Source organism: Platichthys flesus, chromosome 18 (genome assembly GCF_949316205.1).
Source record: "Platichthys flesus chromosome 18, fPlaFle2.1, whole genome shotgun sequence".
In the NCBI taxonomy this organism is placed as follows: Eukaryota; Metazoa; Chordata; class Actinopteri; order Pleuronectiformes; family Pleuronectidae; genus Platichthys; species Platichthys flesus.
In genome coordinates, this window is record NC_084962.1 from 9,873,888 (window position 1) to 9,897,373 (window position 23,486).

General features: G+C 43.2%; 1 protein-coding gene across 2 annotated transcripts; it reads left to right on the forward strand.

Annotated features, from left to right (window-relative positions):
* Positions 1-313: 313 nt before the first annotated feature.
* dpf3 (double PHD fingers 3) lies at positions 314-22,660 on the forward strand. Of its 2 annotated transcripts, XM_062411843.1 has the most exons (12): positions 314-471; positions 8,394-8,554; positions 9,588-9,695; positions 12,249-12,382; positions 13,211-13,306; positions 13,616-13,685; positions 14,187-14,228; positions 15,709-15,846; positions 15,959-16,087; positions 18,794-18,906; positions 19,808-19,889; positions 20,051-22,660. In XM_062411843.1, the coding sequence occupies exons 1-12, from the start codon at positions 440-442 to the stop codon at positions 20,116-20,118; spliced, it is 1,173 nt and encodes a 390-aa protein (XP_062267827.1). In that variant the 5' UTR covers positions 314-439; the 3' UTR covers positions 20,119-22,660. The 2 variants fall into 2 exon arrangements, with proteins under 2 accessions (XP_062267827.1, XP_062267826.1); XM_062411842.1 differs by lacking the exon at positions 14,187-14,228 and having other exon boundaries at positions 331-471.
* The last annotated feature ends 826 nt before the right edge of the window (positions 22,661-23,486 follow it).

The following is a 23,486-nucleotide window of genomic DNA, read 5'->3' on the forward strand; positions in this document are numbered from 1 at the left end:
ACATTATGATAGAAAAATCCGTTTTCTCTCGAGTCTGTACATTTTGTTTCGAACATGTATGATTTAAGAATAATTGAAAACAATGGCTGTAGAATCAAGTTGTTGATTTTTGTCCAAACAGCCGTCAAATCCCTTATAATACACCAAAAGCTACCAAAAGTAACTCCATGAAGCTGCTCGCAGTGTGTAATCATGATGCTATTTCAATAGATCATAGCTAAATCAAGTTTATTTGGTGAGATCATTAGAATCTAAAGACGGAGGACATTGGTTTTGACAGATTTCTTTTAAGCCACGCCCAACGTCTTGATGCTGGGGTTGTATTGGTGGGGGAGCACATTGCCCAGGACCGCATTGGCTCTGGTGTTTTTCTTTTTTTTCCGCAAGGGTCCCAAACTATACCGAGATTTGGAATATTACGTTACAGTCCTGCAGGAAAATGGCGACTGTCATTCAAAATCCTCTAAAATCGTAAGTAATTCTTTGGAAAGATTTCATGCAATGGCTGCTCAGTTTGACTGCACGCGCGTGTAAGATACATCTAGGGTTAAATCGGGTGCACGATAGTATCAGAAAACCAACACTCTTGCTCTGGACAGCATTTGCGTGCGTGTATGCGTGTGTTGATGTGTGTTGTGTGCAAGTACTTGTTTACTGTGTCGGGTAAAAAAAAGCATGCACTCGGCTCCAGCCCGCGCGTAAACATCTCCATTCACTCTCGCGGACGTGGTTCCACTCAGACAGAAAGTTGCCATCGTGCACGTTTCTGCAGCACGAACGCAAAAGTTTGCACGCGGGGCTCTTTGTCCGCGCGAGACGTGCGAATTTGAATAAAACAATTTCACGCAATTAGCGTCACAATGCGCAAGATGAGAGGACGACGGTGGCGCAGCGCGCGGCTCGTGCTGTCAGACGGACGCACACAAAGCATAGAACAGATTATTATCATGCAGCACTGACCTCCTTTCATGTATGGTAGACCTGCGTGTACCAGTGATGTAATGGGTCTGCAGTCTCCCTTCAGTTGATAGTGTAAATGAATGCACACGTTTGGATTTACTAGGAGCATCTACCTCAGAGCTGCATGCATTATATGCTCTGAAAACGACGTTATGTTGATTTCATGATGTCAAGGGGTTACACTAAATACATGTATCTAAATCAAGTTCAAGATTGTAGTATGTTGTAGGCTGTTTTTAGTATATGTTGGCTTCCATGACACATTAAAACCAGTTAAATAAACCAGACTGAAAGATGTAACGTTTACTAGTGCTGCTTATAGATGCACTGTATGTGTGTGTGTGTATGTGTGTGTGTGTGAATGGATGAATGGTAAAACTGAACTGTGAAGCGCTTTGAGTGGTCATCAAGATGAGAAAAGCTCTATATAAATACAAACCATTTACCATTAACAAGGGGTCAGAATCATTTTTTCACCGGCCTTGTGAGTATGAACAAATTGCCTTGTTACATTATAAATTATTCATGAACTATAAAAGTAATAGAAGGGATTTATTCTTAACTTTCAGCTCAGTTTCTAGGACCTAATGCGTGTTGGTCTCTTTGCTTGATTTGTTTGGTGGGTGTGTTAATAGTAATGTTTTAAACAGAGCATGATTTGTCCAGACTAATTATTTGCTAAATTATTTAGTTGTATTTTCGAAATGTGAAGTGGTGTCAATGACTGTGACACCATCTATCTGCCTTCTCCCAAGGCAGTTTCATATTGTTGTGCCATTATACAGGTTTTCCCTCCTGGAAATACTGTACAGCTCATTGTTTGCAGCAAAAACAAATCAGACAAAAACATCCTGTAATCTCCTGTATTCCATCAAACCGGATTAGGCTGCCGTAGAGACTGTCTGTAGGTGTGTATGTTTGTCTTTGTTTTTTGTCTGCAGTTGTGCATGTAGAGCAGATTATAGATTACTGATGGACCCAGTATTCTCCTGGGTCCATCTGTTGACAGAGAGGTAAAGAAAGACAGTCTGATGCAGGGTCAGAGGGAGAGGTGGAGGGAGGGAGGGAGGGAGGGAAGGAGGGAGGGAGGGAGCCCCCCCCATCTGCCCTTCATATAGGCTATTGCAGGACTTTCCCTTCCTTCCCATCCAATATCTGCACACACACACACACACAAAAAGGGGGAAAACAGTGACTTCACACACCAGAACAGACAGACACGCATAAGCGCTTGTCCTAATCACTAGAGTGTGGGAGTGTACAAGGTAATATCAAGTAACACGCAGTGGGAAATGATGTTGCCGTCCACTTTTTTCCGGACCAGTTGTGTGAGTTCCCTGTCTGGTTGAAACAATGGGGTGTGCTTGTCATTCGGTCCTCAGGATGTGGCCGGTAAATCATGTGCACTCAATAAGGACATGGTAGTGATCCGGCCCTCCTCTCCTGCCGCGCAGCGCTCAGCTCCGAAAAAGATGAATAGCAACCATCAGCAGCTGGCAGTAAACACGTCTGGCTTCCTCGACTCATTCAATCAGATTTAAACTCACATATTTACTTGATTCATTTAAAGCTCTGGTTTCTTTTTTCCTTTTTTTTTTATTTCACAAAGACGTCTTTGTGATAAGAGGCCGTGTGTGATGGGACTTAATGAAGGGCTGACATGAGAAGTATTCAAATGAGCTCCGTAATTCATATGCAGGGGAGTATTTATGTGCATACTATTATATATCATTTTAAGCTATTTCTCTCCTCATTAACTTTGGATTTACAGTGAACCAAAGACCTCAGGTTGGAAACTGGTTCGACCGCGGTTGCAAAAAGGATTGAAATCATCGGGGTTACACGGACAAGGGGAGGAGGGTCAGTGTGTTTGGGGTTGTGTGTTTTTATTGTGTATATTTGTTACATGCATGGCCGCTTGTGCAAAGGCGCGCCCCTCCCCCAGTGTGCGTGAGAGGGAGCGTGAGTGAGTGATGGAGGTTGGGGTGTGTGGGGCGTATGTGTGTGTGGGGGGGGTGTGGGGGTCTGCCTGGCTGAATTTACTGCATACATTTATACTACACCCTCAGCACAGGGGCAGAACCCTGGCCTTTGTCTATCTGAGGGAATGGGAATGTTGGGGAATGGTTTCCAGGCACGGGGAATTAAATGTCCAGGAACATGGGTTTTCTTTTTTTCATTCAGAAGGCAGCCACATGTCTCTCCCTATGATTTTTGTATGTGCGTGGAGGTGAGGTGTGACTGCATGTTGTTCCAGTATAAATAAGTAATCTGGTGCGTTGGAGACACATATTTCCTCCATGTTACCCCATGCTAAGTTGAATGTATCGTTCAGCCCTCGGCTCCCACCCCTCCCCTCACCCCCTACAGTAACACAACAGCAGCATCTGAATCAGGGTTTCCCCTTTTGCACCACCCTTTCCTCTTCAGCTGCTCGCTCTACCTCTCTCTCTCTCTCTCCCCCCCCTTCTCTGACTGCGCCCTGCACCTTTCCCTTTTATTCGCTTTGTGTGTCTGTTTGCACACGGACAAGGGCTCGTGCACAGGCCTACACACATCCGTGAGTCGGGGAGAAAATGAGTGTGACAGGGTTTGAAAGGGAACACGTGTGCCCCAGGATACATCGGACCCCTCCTCCCCGGCCTCCTTTGCCCCCCCCCTCCTGTGTCTCCCTCATCTCTGCTTCACCCACTGCTTTGCCTACTAAATGTCACAAAGACGCCTATCAGTGCCCATATGCCGTTGCCCAACCCTGCACTTCCTCTGGGGCCCCTTACTTATTCCTGGTCCAACTGACTGACCAAACTTTAACCACTCTCATTATCTTGTGTCCATGCTTTTTGTGATAAAAAACAACACCATTCCCCCACACTATTAGTTGTGTTTTTAAAATGTTCCCGACAGTAAAAGGGGTGTCGGTGAAAAGTAATGTGTGTCAGTTGAAGGGAAATCCAACATTACCAGAGGCTGTTGTAGTATTTCAACTTTATGTTCGGAAACATTAAAGTTTTTCACGTAGTATTAAAACTTGAAGAGACTATTTTTCCAATTGTATTGTTCTGTCAAACCTTCCTCCTTATTTATTTATTTATTAATTTATTTGACAGCCTCCTAAGAGCTTAAAATTGTCTTGCTGATGCTATAACCACAGCCATCGACTGAGAAGTTGTTTCAAAGCAGGGAGCTCATTAAAACGATGGACAAAGGTGTGATATGTGAAACTGTGGGGAGGTTTGCATGACTGACAAAACATCTCCTGCTTGGGGGCAAAACGCTGATGTGTTTTTTTTCTAAATAAAATTGAAAGTGAAGCAGGGCTGCTCATTATTTTCTCAACTAACTGGATCGTCTAAAATGTAATTTATGCCCTTAGTAATGTTATGGAGCTCAATGTGACATTTTCAGTATATGTCACAACTCGCTATCAATCATATTTAAAAAAGAAAATTTTTCATTAGATCTACATGATTAGAATCATTTTTCCAGTTATATTTTCTCTCAACTGACAAATCAAATAATCAAGCGTGAAAAAAAACTTGGGGGGTATCCAATTAAACCTTTCTAAACTTGTTGAAGTAGTAGTAGAGTGTAAAGAGATGCGCATGAATGTGGAGAGAAGTATGACTGATTTATCATACTTCTTAAAAGTTCTTAATGTGATTAATTATTGCATTTAGTCAGTAGTAACAGAACCTGTGGTAAAACAGTGACAGAGAGATATGGCAGATAAGAGAGGAACGACAGCTGACAAGCAAACAAAAAGTGTGTGTGTGTTCATAAGCTCTTCTTTGCTACTAATCGGAGTCTTTGGAAGTTTGTGACCTCACTGGTTCACCTGAAGTTCAGTGCAAATTAAGCTTCATACCTCTCCCTCAAGTTGGGAATCCATTCTTATCTATAAGGCTACTGATAGGGGGGTTTCTTTTGGATTCAAGATTCCTCTCATGGAACGCCCCTCCTTGATCCAAATCAGTCAGGCTGCAAGTGGCCCCTCCACTGAAACATCTTTGTTACCTGGAACAGGAGCTCCACAAACCGCCAGAGCTGCAGCTTAGTCATCCGCCCTTATCTTGGAGGAACTGAAACGGATCAGGATTCTTAGACATAGTGAACCACCACATCCTGCTATCGTTTCTCTACAATATGGGCCCATTCTTGTTTTAAATCCGATCTAAATGCCCAGTTATCTGCCAGCATAGCTTCTCGATTCACCGCTATGCAGATGACACAACAACTCTTCCTGTCATTCTCGCCAGATGACCTCACAGGCTGGACTCTAATCCGCTATTTGGGGAAACGCCACCTCCAACCAAGCCTCTCTAAGACTGAACTCTGTCATCCCAACCAAGCAATTCCTCCTGCATGACATCAATGTCAAAATCGCTTCATCCCTCATCTCAACCGAGGCCATGAGAAACCTACATGTCATATTTTGCGACAGGCCTCTCATCTCAGCTACCGCAATGCCATTGTGGTGGGCTTTCCTGCATACGCAGTGAAAAACGTACAAATGTTACAGAATGCGGAGGCACGTCTGGTCTTCAGTCAGCCGTCACTCCGCTGCTCATCAAACTCCACAGGCTACCAAAGGCTTCCAGAATCAAATTCAACTCAGATCGATGTCTGGGTCTGCACCCACCTACATGGACTCAATCATACAGCAATAGGCTCCTTCAGGGCAAGTCCGTTTCATCCAAGGAATGTCGTCCAGCACTGCCATCTTTGTACACAAGGCAATCACAACAACCCCTTGAAGTTTCATCCCTACGGAGAGCCCCGTGTCACCAACACCGCTTAGCCAGTACCTCGTGGAGCACGACCTGATCCCTCATACTTTTTCTTACAACAGTGTCAGCACTTATTACTATGTTCAAGGTCTCCTGCTGTACTGAAGCTCAGTGTTGTCCCTAAGAAAAATAAACAGTCTCTGGTTGTACCTCCTGATGTCCAAATAGCAAACAGAAGGTATGAAATGCCGAAAGAGCTTTGTTCTCCTCTCCCTTTTACCTGGAAACATAGACCTGTGAACCATTAGCATTAGGTGAAGAAATGGCCCATACTTGTTTAGATAAGAGTGACCATCAACAACAGAGCCTTTCTCTTTGTTAGTATGTGAGCACACACACACACACACACACACACACACACACACACACACACACACACACACATAAACTCCTTGCAACTGCAGATTCCATCAGTATCCAGGAAGCTGTTGACCAGGAGGAATGCGTTCCCCGACATGCAAAACTGGACTTACACAAGCAAAGTCACTACAAACAGCCATACAGTGGACTAATGGGTGCAAACAGGAGCACAGCACACTGTCTAACGGATGAGGCGAGTTCAGAGGGGGATGGGGTCAGGGGTTTAGGGTGGGATGTCCATGGGCCGACATGTAACTCATAGACAGATGGTCCTACACGCTCATGCATATGCCCACGCATGCAGTGTGTCTGTGGTCTCTCTGACCCAAACACAGGAACATACCACAAAGACAAATTCGCAGCAGGCAAACAAGTAGACGCTAACATCTGCTTATGTAAGAGGTTATGATGCTGCCGGAGGATGTTATACTCGCGCTTTGTAGCTGGAAATGGGACATACAGGCAGTATGGGATGGCACAGGGAGGAAAATAGGGAAAGACGGATGAAGACAGAGAGGTTGTAGGTCTTAATACACACACACACACACACACAGGCACACATGCTTCAGTTCAGGGAACAAAGAGTGGCAGCAGGACATTTTACCTCTGGGAATGTAAGTTATGTGACAGGCAGTCTCTTCTGGAGATTTGGATATGACTAAATCACGGTGACAGCCAGTTTGTCATACTTTAAAAAGATGTAGCACCAATAACACCAGCTGCACTTCTCGTTTCTTTAGAGTTTCTTGACAAAAATAAGTATGCAACAGCCACGTGTTTGAGCCCAGGCATTATACATACACTGTTGCACACAGAGCCAACAGAAGTTTTACTTTCTACTTGTGCAAATGCAATTCATCACTACTGCAATAAATTGTCAGAATAAATACATCAGTGATTTGGATGATTTCTGACGTCCATCACCACATTCCTCTTCTAATCCTGATTCATCTGCGAATCCGCTCAAAAACTAAATTCATGACCACAGCAGTTATTTTCTGGAAACAGGCTTTTTGTTAACAGTAAGTTCAGAAGATTTGAAGATACCACTGCATGTGCAGCATGATTCTAGGGCCAGAAGACAGTTGGTTTAGTTTAGTTCAAAGTCTAGAAACAGGGGAAACAACTAACCTAGCTCCCTCCGATGTCAGCCCCAAACTATAAATAACAAACTTAACCCCTCTCCCAATAATATGCCATGCAAGGTAAATGAACAGTCCTATTAAATCATACAGCCAAGTGCTATTCCCCTTTCCTTTAGCACATCTCATCGCCTATACCTCCAGCAACAAATCACCCATTCATCCCTTATCCTCGTCTGAATGTAGCAGCAGCCAAACCTAAGGTGCAATTCACATTTTCAAGCGTGAAGCGGACCTTGAACCGTGCTGCATGTGTCCAAAGTTTCCATTTTCCCTCTTTTGTAGTCACATTTTTTGAGAGTAAAGTACCTGCAATGTCAACCTCTCTCCTTCATCTTTGCATGCAACACCTGGTTCCCTCTGCCCTCTCACCCTCTCCCTTCCCCCCATCCCTTTCCTCCAAGCTCGCCGCGATCCCTCCGCTCCCAAACACTGCACATCTTTGTGAGATTCAGTGTGACCAGAATGCTGGTCTTTGTCCAGCTTGCATTCTTTACATATCTGTGCAGAGAATCCACAGAGCACCCATCTCTGCTCGGAGTCGTAGAGACAGGATGTTGGGCCGGCTGATGGACGTGTGTGCACATCAACAGAGAGAATATCCCCAAGAGCAAGAGATCCAAGAGCCTTGCTCCCTTTTTTATTTAACCTTTTCAACCCCCCTGCCTTATCTGAGCTTAAACAAAGACAATGTGTGGAAAACACATACCAGGACTGAATCCTGGTTCATTCTGTCTGTCTCTGATTATCTGGGCTGCAGAAATCTCGCCTGGACTTAGAAGGTTATTAATGGATCACATCTTGGTCAATAGTAATGTTTCTGCTGTGTGGACAGACCATAACCACTCACGTGTTATTGTTATTGAGTATCCAAAACAAAATGCCAACATTTAGGACTTCCTGACACAGTTAGCAGAAATCAAATATGCTTGCAGCATAAAGCTCAGATCATTAGGAAATATACTTTCGTGGGTAACTTGAGTGCCACAGAGAAATTTATTTGACTTTACTTCAGATGTTGAATGAATGGGGGAGCTGCTGTAGTAAACGATAATTAGCCTGACATGTTACATTAAAGGATTACCTTCTGTCTGAGAGTCAGTCTGCCTCATAGTTAACCTGCTTCTTGTTTCTCTGTGTTCAGGCTCGGTGACCAGTTCTATAGGGAGGCCATTGAACACTGTCGCAGCTACAATGCCCGACTGTGTGCCGAGCGCAGTGTGCGCATGCCCTTCCTGGATTCGCAAACGGGCGTTGCACAGAACAACTGCTACATCTGGATGGAGAAGCGCCACCGCCAGCCAGGTGAGAAACACAGCAAGCGCTAAAATGAGTTACTCCTACTTTTATTAAAGGTTCAGTGTGTCGGATTTAGTGGCATCTAGAGGTGAAAACATGATAGAGGAAAAAGCCACCCACTCTAGAGCCAGTGTGTCTGTTCTGGGCCACTATAGAAACATGCAAACTGGAGTAACCAGAGATTGAACCCCCAACCTTCTGGTTCTCGGATCCTAACCTATGTACAACACCTGACATGAGGGTAGTATCAATCCTCTAATGTTACTCTCAGACAGAAAGCGAATACGCAATAGAAGACGGATTATTGACCTCCTTGGATTACACAAAAGCAAATCAACCCCTCTTGTGCTTTTGATGATTTATGTCTATACCTACATGCTGACTTATCCTGAGACACGCAGTCAGCAGTCCATTTCTTCACATCTGGGTCGCCTGTACGGCCGAAGGGAATAAATCTGCTCTTCACTGAGAGCCGGACACAAATAGCCTGCTCTCCATCTCATATGCAAAGCCCTTCAGGCCACACCCTATACTTTGTGGCAGACCTAACATTATATGCATGTATTATGGCTTTATGCCTCCCTTGCTTATCCTTGGCTTTGTTTCTTTGCTCATGAACTCATTAAAAAAACAGATTTTTTCAAGCTAATGGTAGATAGGATTGAACACAAGGGCAGGTGCCAAACTATTCAATTAAAAAATAGGAATCCTAGCATGCTTCATTTGTGGCAATTATTACAATGGTTAATGGAGTTGACATTTCTAGAATGATTCTATACGTGTGATAGTTTACTAAATGAATGGGTTACTTTATAAAAGTTGGACATTTCTTAATATGTGAACCATCAGACTGATTTTTGGCCTGAGATCTGGACATATAAAATGTAAAAGAAAACGGGATAGTTCCTGTGTGTGTATGTTTCTATGTGTATGGAGTTTCAGTCAAGGTTTTGTTAAAACTGGCTTGCCAATTGTAGTTAAAAGTCTTCCTGTGTACGTGTGTGTGTGTGTGTGTGTGTGTGTGTGCATGTGCATCAAGGCCAAGCAGCCGGACAGATGTATACCTACCCTGCTCGATGCTGGAGAAAGAAGAGGCGACTCCACCCTCCTCTGGATCCCCAGCTCCGCCTGTGTGAGCTTCGTCTAGGTAAGACAAACAACACACACATACACATACACACACGCCACACACACAGCCCAGCAGCACATTGACATGCATACACAGTGAAAAGCCAGGGCCTCAGCAGTGCTGACCATGAAACACGGTGCGCCCTCTCGTGTTTTGCCTTCACTCTATGTTCGCTAAAACGCACATATATGTGTCACGTCTGTGCCCTCAGTGCTGGTGTGCAGCTGCACAGAGCTTTAGGCCGAGTGGCATTTATGCTCACTATCTGACCATCTGGCTCTGGTTAGCCCCGTCTCTCTCGCCAGGTCTCTAGGTTCATTCTCTCCCCTGAATCAATGCCTCCTCTCACTGTTCTCTGGCAGCAGACACACACACACACACACACACGCACGCACCACACACACATACACAGAAGTACACATGCATAAGCACACAAACAGCCCCACACATGACTCTGGCTCTCCGTTATAAGCACAGAAGCACCCTAACTGGGCCTCTATAATCATTTATCCATGCGCCATCAGAATGTAAGTGAGTCCTATGAGGTTGAAGTGTGTGTGTATCTGTGTGCCGTGTTTGTGCATACATGCATGCATACGTGTGTGTAACAGGGTATTTTAGCAAAGGAATCCCCCAGGAACCTGATATGGGGGGGACATATAGGCAGGTCTTTGTTTCTGCTTTGCCACACCATTGTCCCCCAACCCCCCCGCCGTCTCCCAGACGCAATTTAATACTCCACAGCTTTAAGCAGAGGACAGAGTCATTTTCAGGAAACAAGAAAGGAGAAGAAACTCTCCAGAGCTGCACCCAACCAGCAACCAAAGCACATTAAGAGAGAAAGAGAGAGAGAGAGAAACCTGGAGACATTATATATACTGGAAAGCCTTAAATGTAGAAGTCTACAGTTTTGTTTTTCTGAGATCCGATTCTGCCGTTTGGCTCAGATATCTATCATAACACGACAGAAGAATGTGAGTGCTCCTCTCTCGGGCTTTTGGGAAATGCTTTATGTTTATTTAATGCTTCCTGGGCAGAGGGGTCCATCTGTGTGTGTGTGTGTGTGTGTGTGTGTGTGTGTGTGTGTGTGTGTGTGTGTGTGTGTGTGTGTGTGTGTGTGTGTGTGTGTGTGTGTGTGTGCGTGTCACTGTGTCCGTGAAGATACGCAGAGGCTCGGTCGTGAGGTAACTTTGAAAGAGTTTGAGACCAAAGCTCAACTCCTTGTTTTTGTAGATCTTCTGTTTTTTTTTTCTTCTGCATGTCACAGCTCAAGTCAGGGGCCGTACCTCAGCAGCCATTTTGCTCTCCACTCGTCATTCATTGCAATCAGAGGTTCAAAAGGGTGCAGGCAAATGCATGAGGGTAGATGACACAGAGGGAAACTGTCTACACGCATTTTTGTGACGTTGGCGAGGAGGGTGCCAGACGAATGACGTTTAGATCAAGAGGAAATTTAGATACATTGTGTGTGTGTGTGTGTGTGTGTGTTTGTGTGGGTGTGTATGTGTGTGTGTGTGTGTGTGTGTGTGTCAGGAGTGGAAGATGTTTTTCTTGCTTATTACTTGCAGAGCAGAACATTTAGCCCTACTTATTCGCTCCCCTGTTTTGCCCCAGAGAGTCAAAGGAGAGGTGAGGGGGGGGTTTAAAGGGGAATAAGGATGGGTAGGAGGACGGCAAAGAAAACGGGGGAGAGGGAAAGCAAAGGAAAGAGGGCTTTAGTGTAAAAGAGGAGGGAGGAGGTGGGAGGGTGTCAGATGAGAGCAGAGGTGAAGGAGGAGGCATGTAGTGTGTGTGGTGCGGAGAGGAGGGAGCAGAGGAGACAAAGCGGTACAGCAGCTCTGTATTCAATAAGAGTGTCTTACAGCCGCGGCTCATCCGCTCCCCACCCTCCTTGTCACATCCCTGCTTTCATTCTGTATTTATCCGGGTATTAGGAGTTCAAAGACGAGGACAGAGAGTCGTTGCTGCAGGAAGTTCATCTCGGAGGAAATGAAAAGAGGGAGGAAGAGAAAGAAAGATAAAGCCGAATGTAGGAGAGAGCGAGATATCATTCAGGCTTACAAGCGAGTTTTTTTTAGATTTTGCTTCATTATTTCCTTTATTACTAAGCACCAGGTGCACCTATTATTTATTATATGTTGAACCTGGCAGGCTGCCTTGTCACTATTATTAAACTTTATTGCCCTAAACAGAAGGAACAATGACTCCCTGTTCACATTGATGCTCATATCTTTGTCTTGCTCTGGCCTTCACGCAAAATTTGGCATCTTGTTGACCCAATCCTGAGCTATTTGAAAGTGCTCTCCAGTTAGGATAACTTTAAAAGTCCTCATCATGGGATTCTACATAAAGCTGGTTACGCAAGTGTTCTGTAGATGTGTATGTGTATGTGTATATATATATATATATATGTATATATGTGGTATTTAACAAGCTGTTTTATATGCTCTGAAAACTAGAAAAAATAAAAGACACTAGATACGAGTGGTACATTTGACTGAAGATGCACAATATTGCACCCACACACACACCTACCAAATCTAATTCCTTTTTATTTCTCGTCTTCCTCAGAAGCTGAGCTTGCCCCAAAGCGGGAGGTGCCCCCGGGGGAGGCCACAGCCTTGGAGGCCCTCCTCAGGGGGGACAGCCTGCTGGAGAAAAAGAACAGCATCTGTAAGGAGGAGGAGACGTTGCTGGAAATACAGGTATTTGATTGGATGTTTTTTTGTGTATCAGACACCGCTAAGTTGAGCTTTGTGTTCTGTTTTAGTAGCTGAAGACAGTTAGTAAGTAACTGGAAAAGCCAAAGTCACTCCTGGTTTTAGGTTTAGATTTTAGGAGACTAGAGTTATCTCACTTTGACTTTAAGTAGGTAAAATACATTAGGTATGACAGTAAGTCCTGGAATTAATTCTAAAATGTATTTTGTATTCTATTGATAACCAGGGCTTGTGTAAATTTTCCCACAATTGTGTGACGCTTGACATAAGTTGTGTAATAGTTCAACAGTCTGATTACTATGATTGGAGAAGTCAAAAAGATACAAAAAATCTCGATCTTAAAAGCATAGTATACTTTTGATTTTCACAATGTTGCATAGTTCATTTATCTCCCATTCAACCTTCATTTAAAGAAATTGTTTTTAAGGTAACATTTGCTGCTCAAAGGTCCTTTGATGAGAAGTTTCATTTAGTTATGGTTAAATTTGAGGAGCTCATCCAATACCCACTTCTTGATAGCTTGATATTGAATAATGTCACATGGGTCCTTGAATTGATGAGTTTTGTCATGGGTCAACAGTAATTTAGTCAGATTGTGTCATCCTGTCCTTGAATATTGATTTATCTTTTTACCACTCAGCACAATTCCGGTCGAACTGGATCCATAGTTTCTTGCTGCTGTTGTTCATGACTGTCCACACTTCCCTCAACAGCAGTCGGAAAGTCACTGATACCTCCATGTTGAACTCTACACCTTCTTTTCTAACCTGTTCATGCCTAACCCTGTCCGTCCTGTGCGTTTGCTCCCTGCAGAGAGTACTGGATGCGGACGAGAATGGGGACGGTTTCAATGATGAGGACGACTTCGAACTGGACACTCCAAAGAGAAAGAACAGAAACAGAGGCAAAGTGAGTTCCAGAGACAAAGGGACACATTTTATATGTATGTGTCTGTGGCATAAATGAGAACAATAATATGATTTCATTAACACACACAGCTTGACTCCTACGCATGCAAACAGTTGTATCATTGTAGTTGTATCGCTTGTACACTGATAACTGAGGTCAATGCCGGTCGTTTTCTTCCGCAAGGGGTCATGTGATAGGAGCCTGATTAATCAGTGAAGGGCTCTGTCGAGACTACGTCATTTCTGTTTTGGCCCGTCCAGTCTCAAACGTTGGGGGATTAAATATCAGATGTCTGCTGTTTAATTTCAGAACAGATCAAGTCGCAGGAGAACAGATCCCGTCAACACCGACGACCAGGACAAACCTTACGTCTGTGACAGTAAGAGAAAAGGAGTCTTGACCCTTTGTCCTTCATCTACCATCATGTGTTCAGGTCATGAGTTTGTTTTTGAGTCTACAATCACTGTGTCTCCTTATGCTCAAGGTAGTAGAGAAACTCTCCTTAGGCCTGGGTCTTTATTATCTTAACCTAATTTCTTGATGGTGTATTTTCAGGAAACCTTTCTCTGAATGCCTGCTCAGCATTGTTCAGCAAACCTATCAGACGAGCCATTTTCTCTCTCCTTCAAATGATAGCCCCTCTCCTCCTCTGTTTCTAAGAGCAGTCCTCTGCAGCATGAAGAAAGAGTCTGCTGTTAATCCAGACCTGACTAGCATGCCACTTACGTACCCGGATAAATCCCTCTGGGAAGGGATCGCCATGGGGATGCAGTCAGAGACAGCCCCACTGACTGAGCCTCAACCAAATGAATCTCGTCCTCATTTTGTGTCTTGTTCTGTCTTTCCTTTATCGTTTGCTTTTGTGTCTTCTCTGTTCCAGATAGACACAAACAAAAGCATAACTCAAAAAAGGCTGAAGAAGGTATCTGACCCTGTCGCCATCTTGTCTCTCTAGGGGTCTCCATGAACTCTTTATGATTGGCGTTTTTGCTCATAGGTATTTGCTTCGGGAATGGCTTACTGAATGCTAACCCTTTACAGATATCTAATGCTTCTTAAATGCTTTATGCTAGAACAGGCATCCCCTCCTACAATGCAAGCATTGCATGACACTAACGCTTCTCCATGTGCCTTAATGCTTGCTCCTTGCAAGGCATGCACCAAATGATGCTTCAACAGGAGCTCTGGCAAATACCGCGCTGAGGGATGCATGCTTCTTAGTTCACTCTATAGCTGTGATGTGATCCACATATGTAGCCATTGTAGAAGTGTTTTTAATGTTATCTTTTTATGATAATGAAATTGGGAAGGAGGAGCGACAGATGTCAAGTAATAAACAGATGAACAGCTTTCCAGCCTCGTGATATTTGGTCTCACTAACTCAAGATGACCCAGAAATGGCTGCATAGCACCACAATAAAGCACCAGAGGGATAATGAGAAACTTCTACAATGGCTACAGCTCTCGTGTGCTCACTGTGAAGAATCCTCAACAATTCTCAAATCTAGCACAGTGTTTGACTAAAAATATAGTGAGTGTAGTTTTGTTTTTAGCAAACAAGCTTCCTTCTCTTTTTATTTTGGCATAACTTATATTTTAGTGAAAATACCGTAGTGCATTAACAACAGAGTAGAGTTAACCGACAGTAACATTAGCAGTGGAAACAGCAAGCAAAACTAAACCAAGAAGCCACTGTTAAAATCAAAGCATTTGTATTTATCTGACAAATCCCGGTGGTCTCCAGCTTTTGTTCATGGCCGCCGTTTGATTGTCTTACTGTGGATATATGTTTATGTTTACATGGACACCAATATTCCAACTAGTGACCTTATTCAGAATGCGTCATTATTTTGAATATGGTGTTAACATATTAACGTAAACGAATATTAAATTGATATTCATGTTTAAATGTTACAGAGAATAGCCTTATGGACTCATGTCATAAGGTCCACTACGCTTATTACATCCCACTTTATTCCACCAGTTTTAAAATCTCTACCTTAATGTTCGAATGCTGCTGTAAACCAGTTTGGGTGTTTTCTCTCCAGTTTTGCAAAATCTTTGAATTTTTTTTTTTAAACTCTTCTTTCTTATTTACACAAGTCAAGTCATATGTTCACAGCTGAGGGGGGAAGTACTTCTAACCTGTTAATATACCTGAATGGGGAAAACTAATAGCAGCTTGGCGTGGACACATTGTTGCAGTCACTATCCTATTGTGTTACTAGTGTGCACTGACAGTGAGTTGAAGTCGCTGACTTTTTGTCCGAAAACCTTGCACAAAATCACTTTACTTTAGCCATCTTTGGAAAGCTGATTCTGAGCAGACTCTGAAGTCCACTGTACTCGCTCCTCACAAGGCTTTGCACCTTTCTAATGGATCTGTGATGTCTTATCTTTAGTCTGTGGGAAGCGCTACAAGAACCGGCCCGGCCTGAGCTACCACTACACCCACACTCACCTGGCAGAGGAGGAGGGCGAGGAGGAGAAAGAACCAGAGATGAGCCCATCTCCTCCACGGAGCGCAGACAACCACAAACGTGAGACGCTACACAGGGCCACGTAGGCTTTCTGTTCACGCTCGCTAGAATGTCCTCATGGTGTCCGAAAACTTTCAACAGCTAATATATCCTTGTGTGTTCTTGTCGACAGCTCAGAAGGCTGCAGACGGTTCCATCATCCCCAACGACTACTGCGACTTCTGCCTGGGAGACCAGGACTCCAACAGAAAGACAGGCCAGGCCGAGGAGCTGGTGTCCTGCTCTGACTGTGGACGCTCCGGTGAGTCCCAAGCTTTTCCCGTTAAAACTTCTGGCTCTTTGTTGACATGGGCATATCGACCACAGGTAATAGCTTTGTTTCCCTGCCAACCAAATTTGTGTACTTGAATGACGTACGAGTGACGATACCACTCTTAATTATAATAGTTCACTATGTTGTAAAATACACTAATATGATTTATTGCCAAGAGTTAGGTGGAAAAACTGATACCACTCCCATGTCCGGGGATAGTTGGCTTAGTTTTTCTTACCATAAAGACTGGAAATGGGGAGACAGCTAGCCTGCCATTGTTCAAAGGCAACAAACACACCCAACATCAACTCTAAATGTCACTGTTTGAAGGTGCAGTGTGTAGAATTTAGCGACATCTAGTGGTTTCCCCCTGTTTCCAGTCTTTAGATAGGTTAAGATTGGGCTAAAATAATCTAAGCTAACCCTCACCTGGCGCAATATTTAGCATGCAAACATTAAAGCGACAATCATCTTCTCATCTCCCCTTTCCCCAGTGGGGGGATAGGAAAGTTATTTACTTAGTTTCTTTTCTTTAATTTGTGTCTACTGCATTTCTCATTTTTATTTTCTCTTTACCTCCTTTTACCCACAATCTGTTGTTCATGTGTATTCTTCGCTTCCTTGCGATGTTTATCTTTGCGGCATGGACATATAAAGGTGTTTATCCGATGCAGTTTAAGTTGCTGCATCAATAAATGTAAATATTTTGGTTGTGCAGTCTAGCTCGACCTTTAGCGTTGCCACAGTGTCTTTTCAATGGGTTATCAATGAGCCTCCTAGACCCTGACAGTTGAGAGCCTACTCATGGAACTCTTTGAAACTTTCCATTTAGAATAGTTATCGATCCATAGTCTCCGGCGCTGCTTGCTTCCATCGTGCATGCTTCTCCATGTCAACCTCATCCATCAGCAAGGTCCTCTCCTTTTTGACGGCCTAGCTTCACTCTTTGGTTGCTCAGTTTTCATGCATCACCCCACATCGCACAGTTGGCTGCTTTTTTTTTGGTTTCCTTTCCCCGTTTTTTTTTTTTTCTCTCAGACTATAGTCAAAGCCACACTTGCTGGACATCTCAGCGAAGCATTTTTTTTTTCCAATCAGCTCGACCAAGAGCAGGGTACACAATTCGGCGAGTGCGATGTTGTTCTTGCTGCGGTAAGAGTGTGTGGCCTTGTCTGTGTTGCTCTGACACTGATGTTTTCATGGTAGCTGGAAGAGGAGGAGCGAAGAAGGATGGGAGGAAGATGAGTGCTCTCGAAGAATTGTTCGGCACGGCGTCAGACAGCGAGGCCTCCACTTTTCATGGCTTTGAAGAAACACAGCTGGAAGACATTTTGTTATCAGAAGATGACGATGATGCTGTGGCTGACAGCTGATATCAGGACAGCTTTACTAGTTGGACCGCGTGGCGAAATTAAAATCCTGATCCTTTCCTGAACCTTTTCTTTGGGGGAACGCTGACGGCTGAAGGCACAGACTGGACTACAAGACACAGGATTATTCTAAAATCTTTCGTTCATGCATAAGGCCCAACGCTTCTTGAAAACCTTTTCTCTCATGGATAAAGTGACTTTTTTACCGCTTTTTTAAAAGACATTTTCCATTTTTCATAAAAAAAGCTAACTTCCTACACTCGACTCAGATTATCAAGATCATAGGTTAAACTCCACTGGCTACGTCCTCATAAATTCTGGACTTTAAAGTTTAATAGCTGGCATGGTGGATTAAATTACATGACTGGCCAGTGGCCACTAAGGGAGGGATGAACCTGGACTGTTGAATCCCTCCATTGGCTAAAGAGGACAGGTTGCCGAGAGGTAAGAGCCAACTCTGCACTCAATTGCTCCTCTCTTGTTCAAGGACTTCGATGGTGAGTGGAAATACTTATTGTCAAATTGCCTGCAGCTAAGCGCTATCCAATAAGATCACATCTATTAATCTATTGCTTCCCAGCTTTAATTCCCCCAGTTTGATTTAAGAGACCATTCAATTCTCCTAAGGTCACATTGATTCACTCATCGGAGGCTAATAGGGAGTGTTCATCGTTTCTGGCTGCTTTCCCAGTCTTGATATAAATCATCTCATCCCGGATTGTGGCTCATTCACGGCTCATTGATATCCCATTGATACCGGGGCGGGGCAGATAACAGTGATCACAAGATGCTGACGGTACCGCAACTCGAGGGAGGCTATCAAAAGTGACAATAGCTACAAATGATGAGGATATAAAATGTATGTGCTATGGACTGTCAGCACTGTGGGTTGACACTTGCGGCTGACAATACTTTGTGTTTTCTGAATCAAGGGAGAAATTATGTTTTCTGGGTCTCTCCTATCCATCTCAACCGGGAGAAAATATCGTTCCAATAACATACAAGCAAAATGATTGTCTTTAAAAGATATTCCAAACCTAATCACAGCCTTAGAATCCAATGACAAACTTTTGGCATAGTAGAAAGACTATTTCTTCCTGTTCATTGATCTAGAAAACTGAGTACTGAAAGCCTGAAGCCAACAGATACAGCTGCAGATTATATAAATAAGCCTTTTATGCATGATGTAAATGTGTGTCCATCAAGTCGGACTTCTGGCACACGTCTATAAACGCTTACATAAGAAAACACCACTGACTTTGCTTTGTAACCACTTTCATTCCTTCCCTTATCACTGTTCTCGCCCCCCCCCGTCCCTTTGTAGGTCACCCAACATGCCTGCAGTTCACCGACAACATGATGACGGCGGTGAGGACGTACCAGTGGCAGTGCATCGAGTGCAAGTCGTGCAGCCTCTGTGGAACCTCAGAGAACGATGTATGTATAGCAGGGGGAAAGGCTTTGGAGGGGATCTGTTATTACTAGGTTTCCTTTTGAATTCCATGTGATCTGGATTAAATTTGATGTGTTTTTTTTTGATGCTGTGACCTTTCCACAGCCAGCGTTCAGCCTGTCACAGGCAATGCAATACCGAATTTATGCCAGGCTGATATTTTAATACTTGAAGCAAAATGGTTTTTTCGGTTTCATTCCATTTCTACGACTCGGTGACTGACTTGATAATGTATTTTCTTTTGGGTTAAAGCTGTATTTTCATTTATAATATTAAACGTAGAAGCCACATAAGTTCCAGATTCATAAGACTGATTGACAGGGCGGTAAAAGTGATCAAAACATATTTGATTGATAATGGGTTAAATATTTATAAAAAGGACATTGCAAAAAAAGTTTGACAATCTTTGGTCCTATGCCAATAAACACATATTTTTCAGGTCTGTTCTAGTGTCCAGGTCGTGGTGTTTAAAGAGGCGTTGAGGGCAAATGGGATCTGGGGGCCCTACACTGAACTAGAGCCGTATGACCTTAGTGACATGGGGGCCTGTTGGGGGTTTCTGACCATTGTGTCATTGCATCTCCTGTACATCGCCAATCACAGAATTTAAGGGGGCTCTCAGATTTCTCTAAAAACCATCATTGCTGTGGACTAATTCAATCAATGGTTCTCGGGGGGGCCCACCGCCTTCTCTCAGCTCGGGGCCCCGGGCAGTTTCCTGCTTCACCTACCCTGTTGCAACAGCCCTGTGTACAGGATACAGGACTCTTGGAAGCTCCTTTAGCTGCCTCGTGCCTTCAAAAAGAACAACAGTTAGACTTGTTTTGCCCCCTGTGCACATTTCATATATTATTCATGGTTTTTGATTGTGTGCTGCCCGTGTAGGACCAGCTGCTGTTCTGCGATGACTGCGACAGAGGATACCACATGTACTGCCTGAAGCCTCCGATGCATCAGCCTCCGGAAGGTATAACAGGTTTTACTATACATAGGTGGACAACGACTGTAGATGTGAGAGAAGCTACAAACAGAGGCTATATATGGAAAAGACATTGGATCTCAGTCTCTCTCTCTTTCTCTCTCTTTCTCTCTGTCTCTCTCTCTCTCTCTCTCTCTCTCTCTCCACAGGGAGCTGGAGCTGTCACGTGTGTCTGGCCCTGTTAAAGGACAAGGCCTCAGCCTATGGAGAAGCATAACACAACGTCCTCAACCATTTCTCGACACGCACATATACAAGACATATATTTGTCTACACACATATAACTGCCCACACATAAGCAAAAGCTTTATCTCATATCAAACACACACACAAACACACACACCCACACACACATGTTGAAACACACACTCCAGTTCATTAGCAGGCTCAGGGCAGTTTCCTGTGTGAGGCGCAGGCATCCTCTACCTCTCATGAAGCCACAGCAACACGCCAGATGCGAACGCCACGACACGACACGCGATCTCGACCAGAAGACAGCGAACATGCCATTCAGTCATCCCTCTACCTCCCCACTCGGCAATCAGCAGACAGCAAGAGTCCCAAGCAAGAGAGTAAAAAAAAGGTGGATACACAAATCGGCCACAATGTTAGAAAACGCGGGGGAAATGAAAGATGAAAAGCGAAAGTATTTTGTAAAGCGACTGATATTGTGGCTGAGCTGTGTTTGGAGCTGTTTCATTTGCCTCCCTCGCTGCTCGGACTCTACAGCGGGGGAACCTGAGTGGGTTTTGACTGATTGTTTGTTTAAATCTCTCCTTCCAGCTCCAGCCCCTCTCTCGTGTTTAAACTTCACGGTGACATTCCTACAGTATATGTCCTTATATCTGGACAGACTCAGTGTTGGTTATGCCGTCTTTCACAGTATTTGTCAGGCCGGGCGGAATTTACGTCCGATGCTGAGGGGAAACGCGCAGTAAAGCGGCCTCGACTGTCACTCCGTACGGATTGTGTTGACATGTTCAATCCGCGTCTGTTTTCTGTATCCTTGTAGTTACTAGGATACCACGGTGCTCACATGTAAGACTTTACACAAGATTTAACATGTCTTTAAATAGAATGAAACATGTATTCATGCGTTGCTGATAGTGCACCAATGTTACTGTTATGAAGATGATGATTACTGTAAATCAGTGGTTCCCAGAATTTTACTGTCACGCACCAAATGGACAACACAAAGCTTATATGGCCTTTACCCCACCACAAGCAAACATGCACATTAGAAGCATTTCTGTCATCTGGTAACAATACTGGTGACAAAAGAAGAAATGTATTGAAATAACAATATGAAGATGAACTATATTTTCTTGTGTTCAAATGAATAAACAAGAGCCTTTTCACTGTCATATCATAAAACCTTGGCTCCAATAAAGTTAATGTTCCGGTGCTGAAATGGAGTTTTTGTAAGCCGTAACACCACATCAAGTCGTTTGGAGGGTTTTAAGTAATTAGATTACAACTAGTTTATTTCATAGAAAACACATAGACATGCTAATTAATCCTTTCTTCTGACTCTTGGGTTTTGGGTTTTTTACAAAGGTCACGGGAAAAAAGTCTAGTTTTCCAGACTCTTTGTCTACCAAGTACTGCGAGTGCACCGTTTAAACAGCTTCAGCATGAGGAACCAGAAGAACCCTCAGTAATGTGCATACCTCTGCGGAGGCCCAACACTTAACCACATTTAAATTCACTAGATCTGGATTTTTATATGAATCTGCAAACAAACTGCACACAATCGTAGACATTAGCCCCCCCTAAACATGCTTGAATTTCATGATCTGTGAATTATTCTCAGAGAAGTCAGTGAACATGATGCAAAAACTTGCAGAGTTAAAGGAAGTGAAAACATTTTCCTCCACAACTTGATCTGGATGTGTGACAAGATTTAGTCGGTTTTGCTAAAAGACAAACAACAAATACAGATTAAAACATAACTTTATTTGACAGGGGTAAAAATCCCAAAGCTACAATAGGACTATTTATATTGTAAATTTCATGATGGGGGTCAATTGATGTTGTTAGTTACACTTGTGTTGGGCAGGTAAAATACTGTGCTGTGAAAAAAGGCTCTTCACCTTTGCACATTCCACCTGGGTCCTATTCGCCCCTCCAAAGGGCCCCACGCCACGGTTTGGGAACCACTGCTGTAAATTCCTCAGTTCAACATGTGTTCATTCATCCAATCTCCATTCATCAGTGTTTGGAGGAGGCCCTCCATGTCCTGAGGAGGCAGTATTTACTGGTGTGTTGTATCTGGAAGTTGGCACAGTTAATGTAATAATATTTTTACAGTTTTTTCCATTTTCATTTTGCCGTTTCTACCATAAAATAAAAATCTTCATCGATTCAATGTTTTGTTTTTGTAATGTGCAAACATTTGTTAGCACTAACTCAAAACATCCCGTAAAACATGTTTGCTCATAAACATCCGTATCGTACACATGGTGTGTAAGCCTTGACAGGATACCAAATTCTGCATTTGGGTGTTTAGCTATTGTGAATTTGTATTTGATCTTGCTTTTCCACCGACAATCATGAGCAGATATATGGTGTTCATAACATACAGAGGTTCTTTTTTTTTTTTTGTATTGTGTTTTTCAATTGCAGGCATAATGACCCTATGTGTCTTCCTTCCTTCACTATTATTTGATGCCATCACCTACAGTGATTCAAAATGTATGGTGTATTTTGTTAAAGTAAATTTTATGTTTTGTGCCGAATTAAAACACTTTTCAATCGTTTGCTTCCTCGCCTGGCCTCGATGGACTGGAACTTTCCATATCTCTTGCCTTTCAGATATATTTACAAAAATACTGCAGTATTTACAGTGCTTCTGTTCCTTTTCAATAATCCAGTACCAGGAAAGCTTAATGCTGTATAACTGAATGTGTGTGTATGGCTCTGGTCAAGATTTCTATTTCTGATATGAATCGTTCATAAGTGAATGGGCGGATAAGCCGTCATTTACCCCAAATGACATGGCTGCTGTGTCTCTGTCTGATCTACATTAACTACTACAGCAATACAAATGCATTAAACCTTCAGATCACAAGCACATGACAGAAGCACTGTTCAGCTAATCCAGTGGCTCCAGTATTTTCCACAACTTTATGACGAGAAAAGGCTTATAACTATTCTTGAAAAACACATCACTTAGCATATCCTGAAAAGTTATGTTTGTGTTTATATCTTATGACCACTAGGGAGCGCTATTGGACTGGGATGGAGCTCTGGATGACTAGACTCATAAACACATTTATACATTTTTATAAATTAAATATTTTGTATACATACCGTTGCTGTGACATAAAGTCTCTGTCAGACCTGACAGCAACAATTGATAACCTTTAAACCCATCTGCTGATGATGGATGGAATATTCAGAAGTAAAAGTTCACATACTGCAGGGTAATTTTTTAATACGTTTATGTCCAATTAAATATTTGTACTAACCTAACCTGCATTGAGGTATTGATATGTTTTTGTATTTTATGTTTTGTCTTATGTGAGTGTTTTTTTACATGTGAGACATGCTCTGGGTACTAAACTACACTGCACAACATTAAAT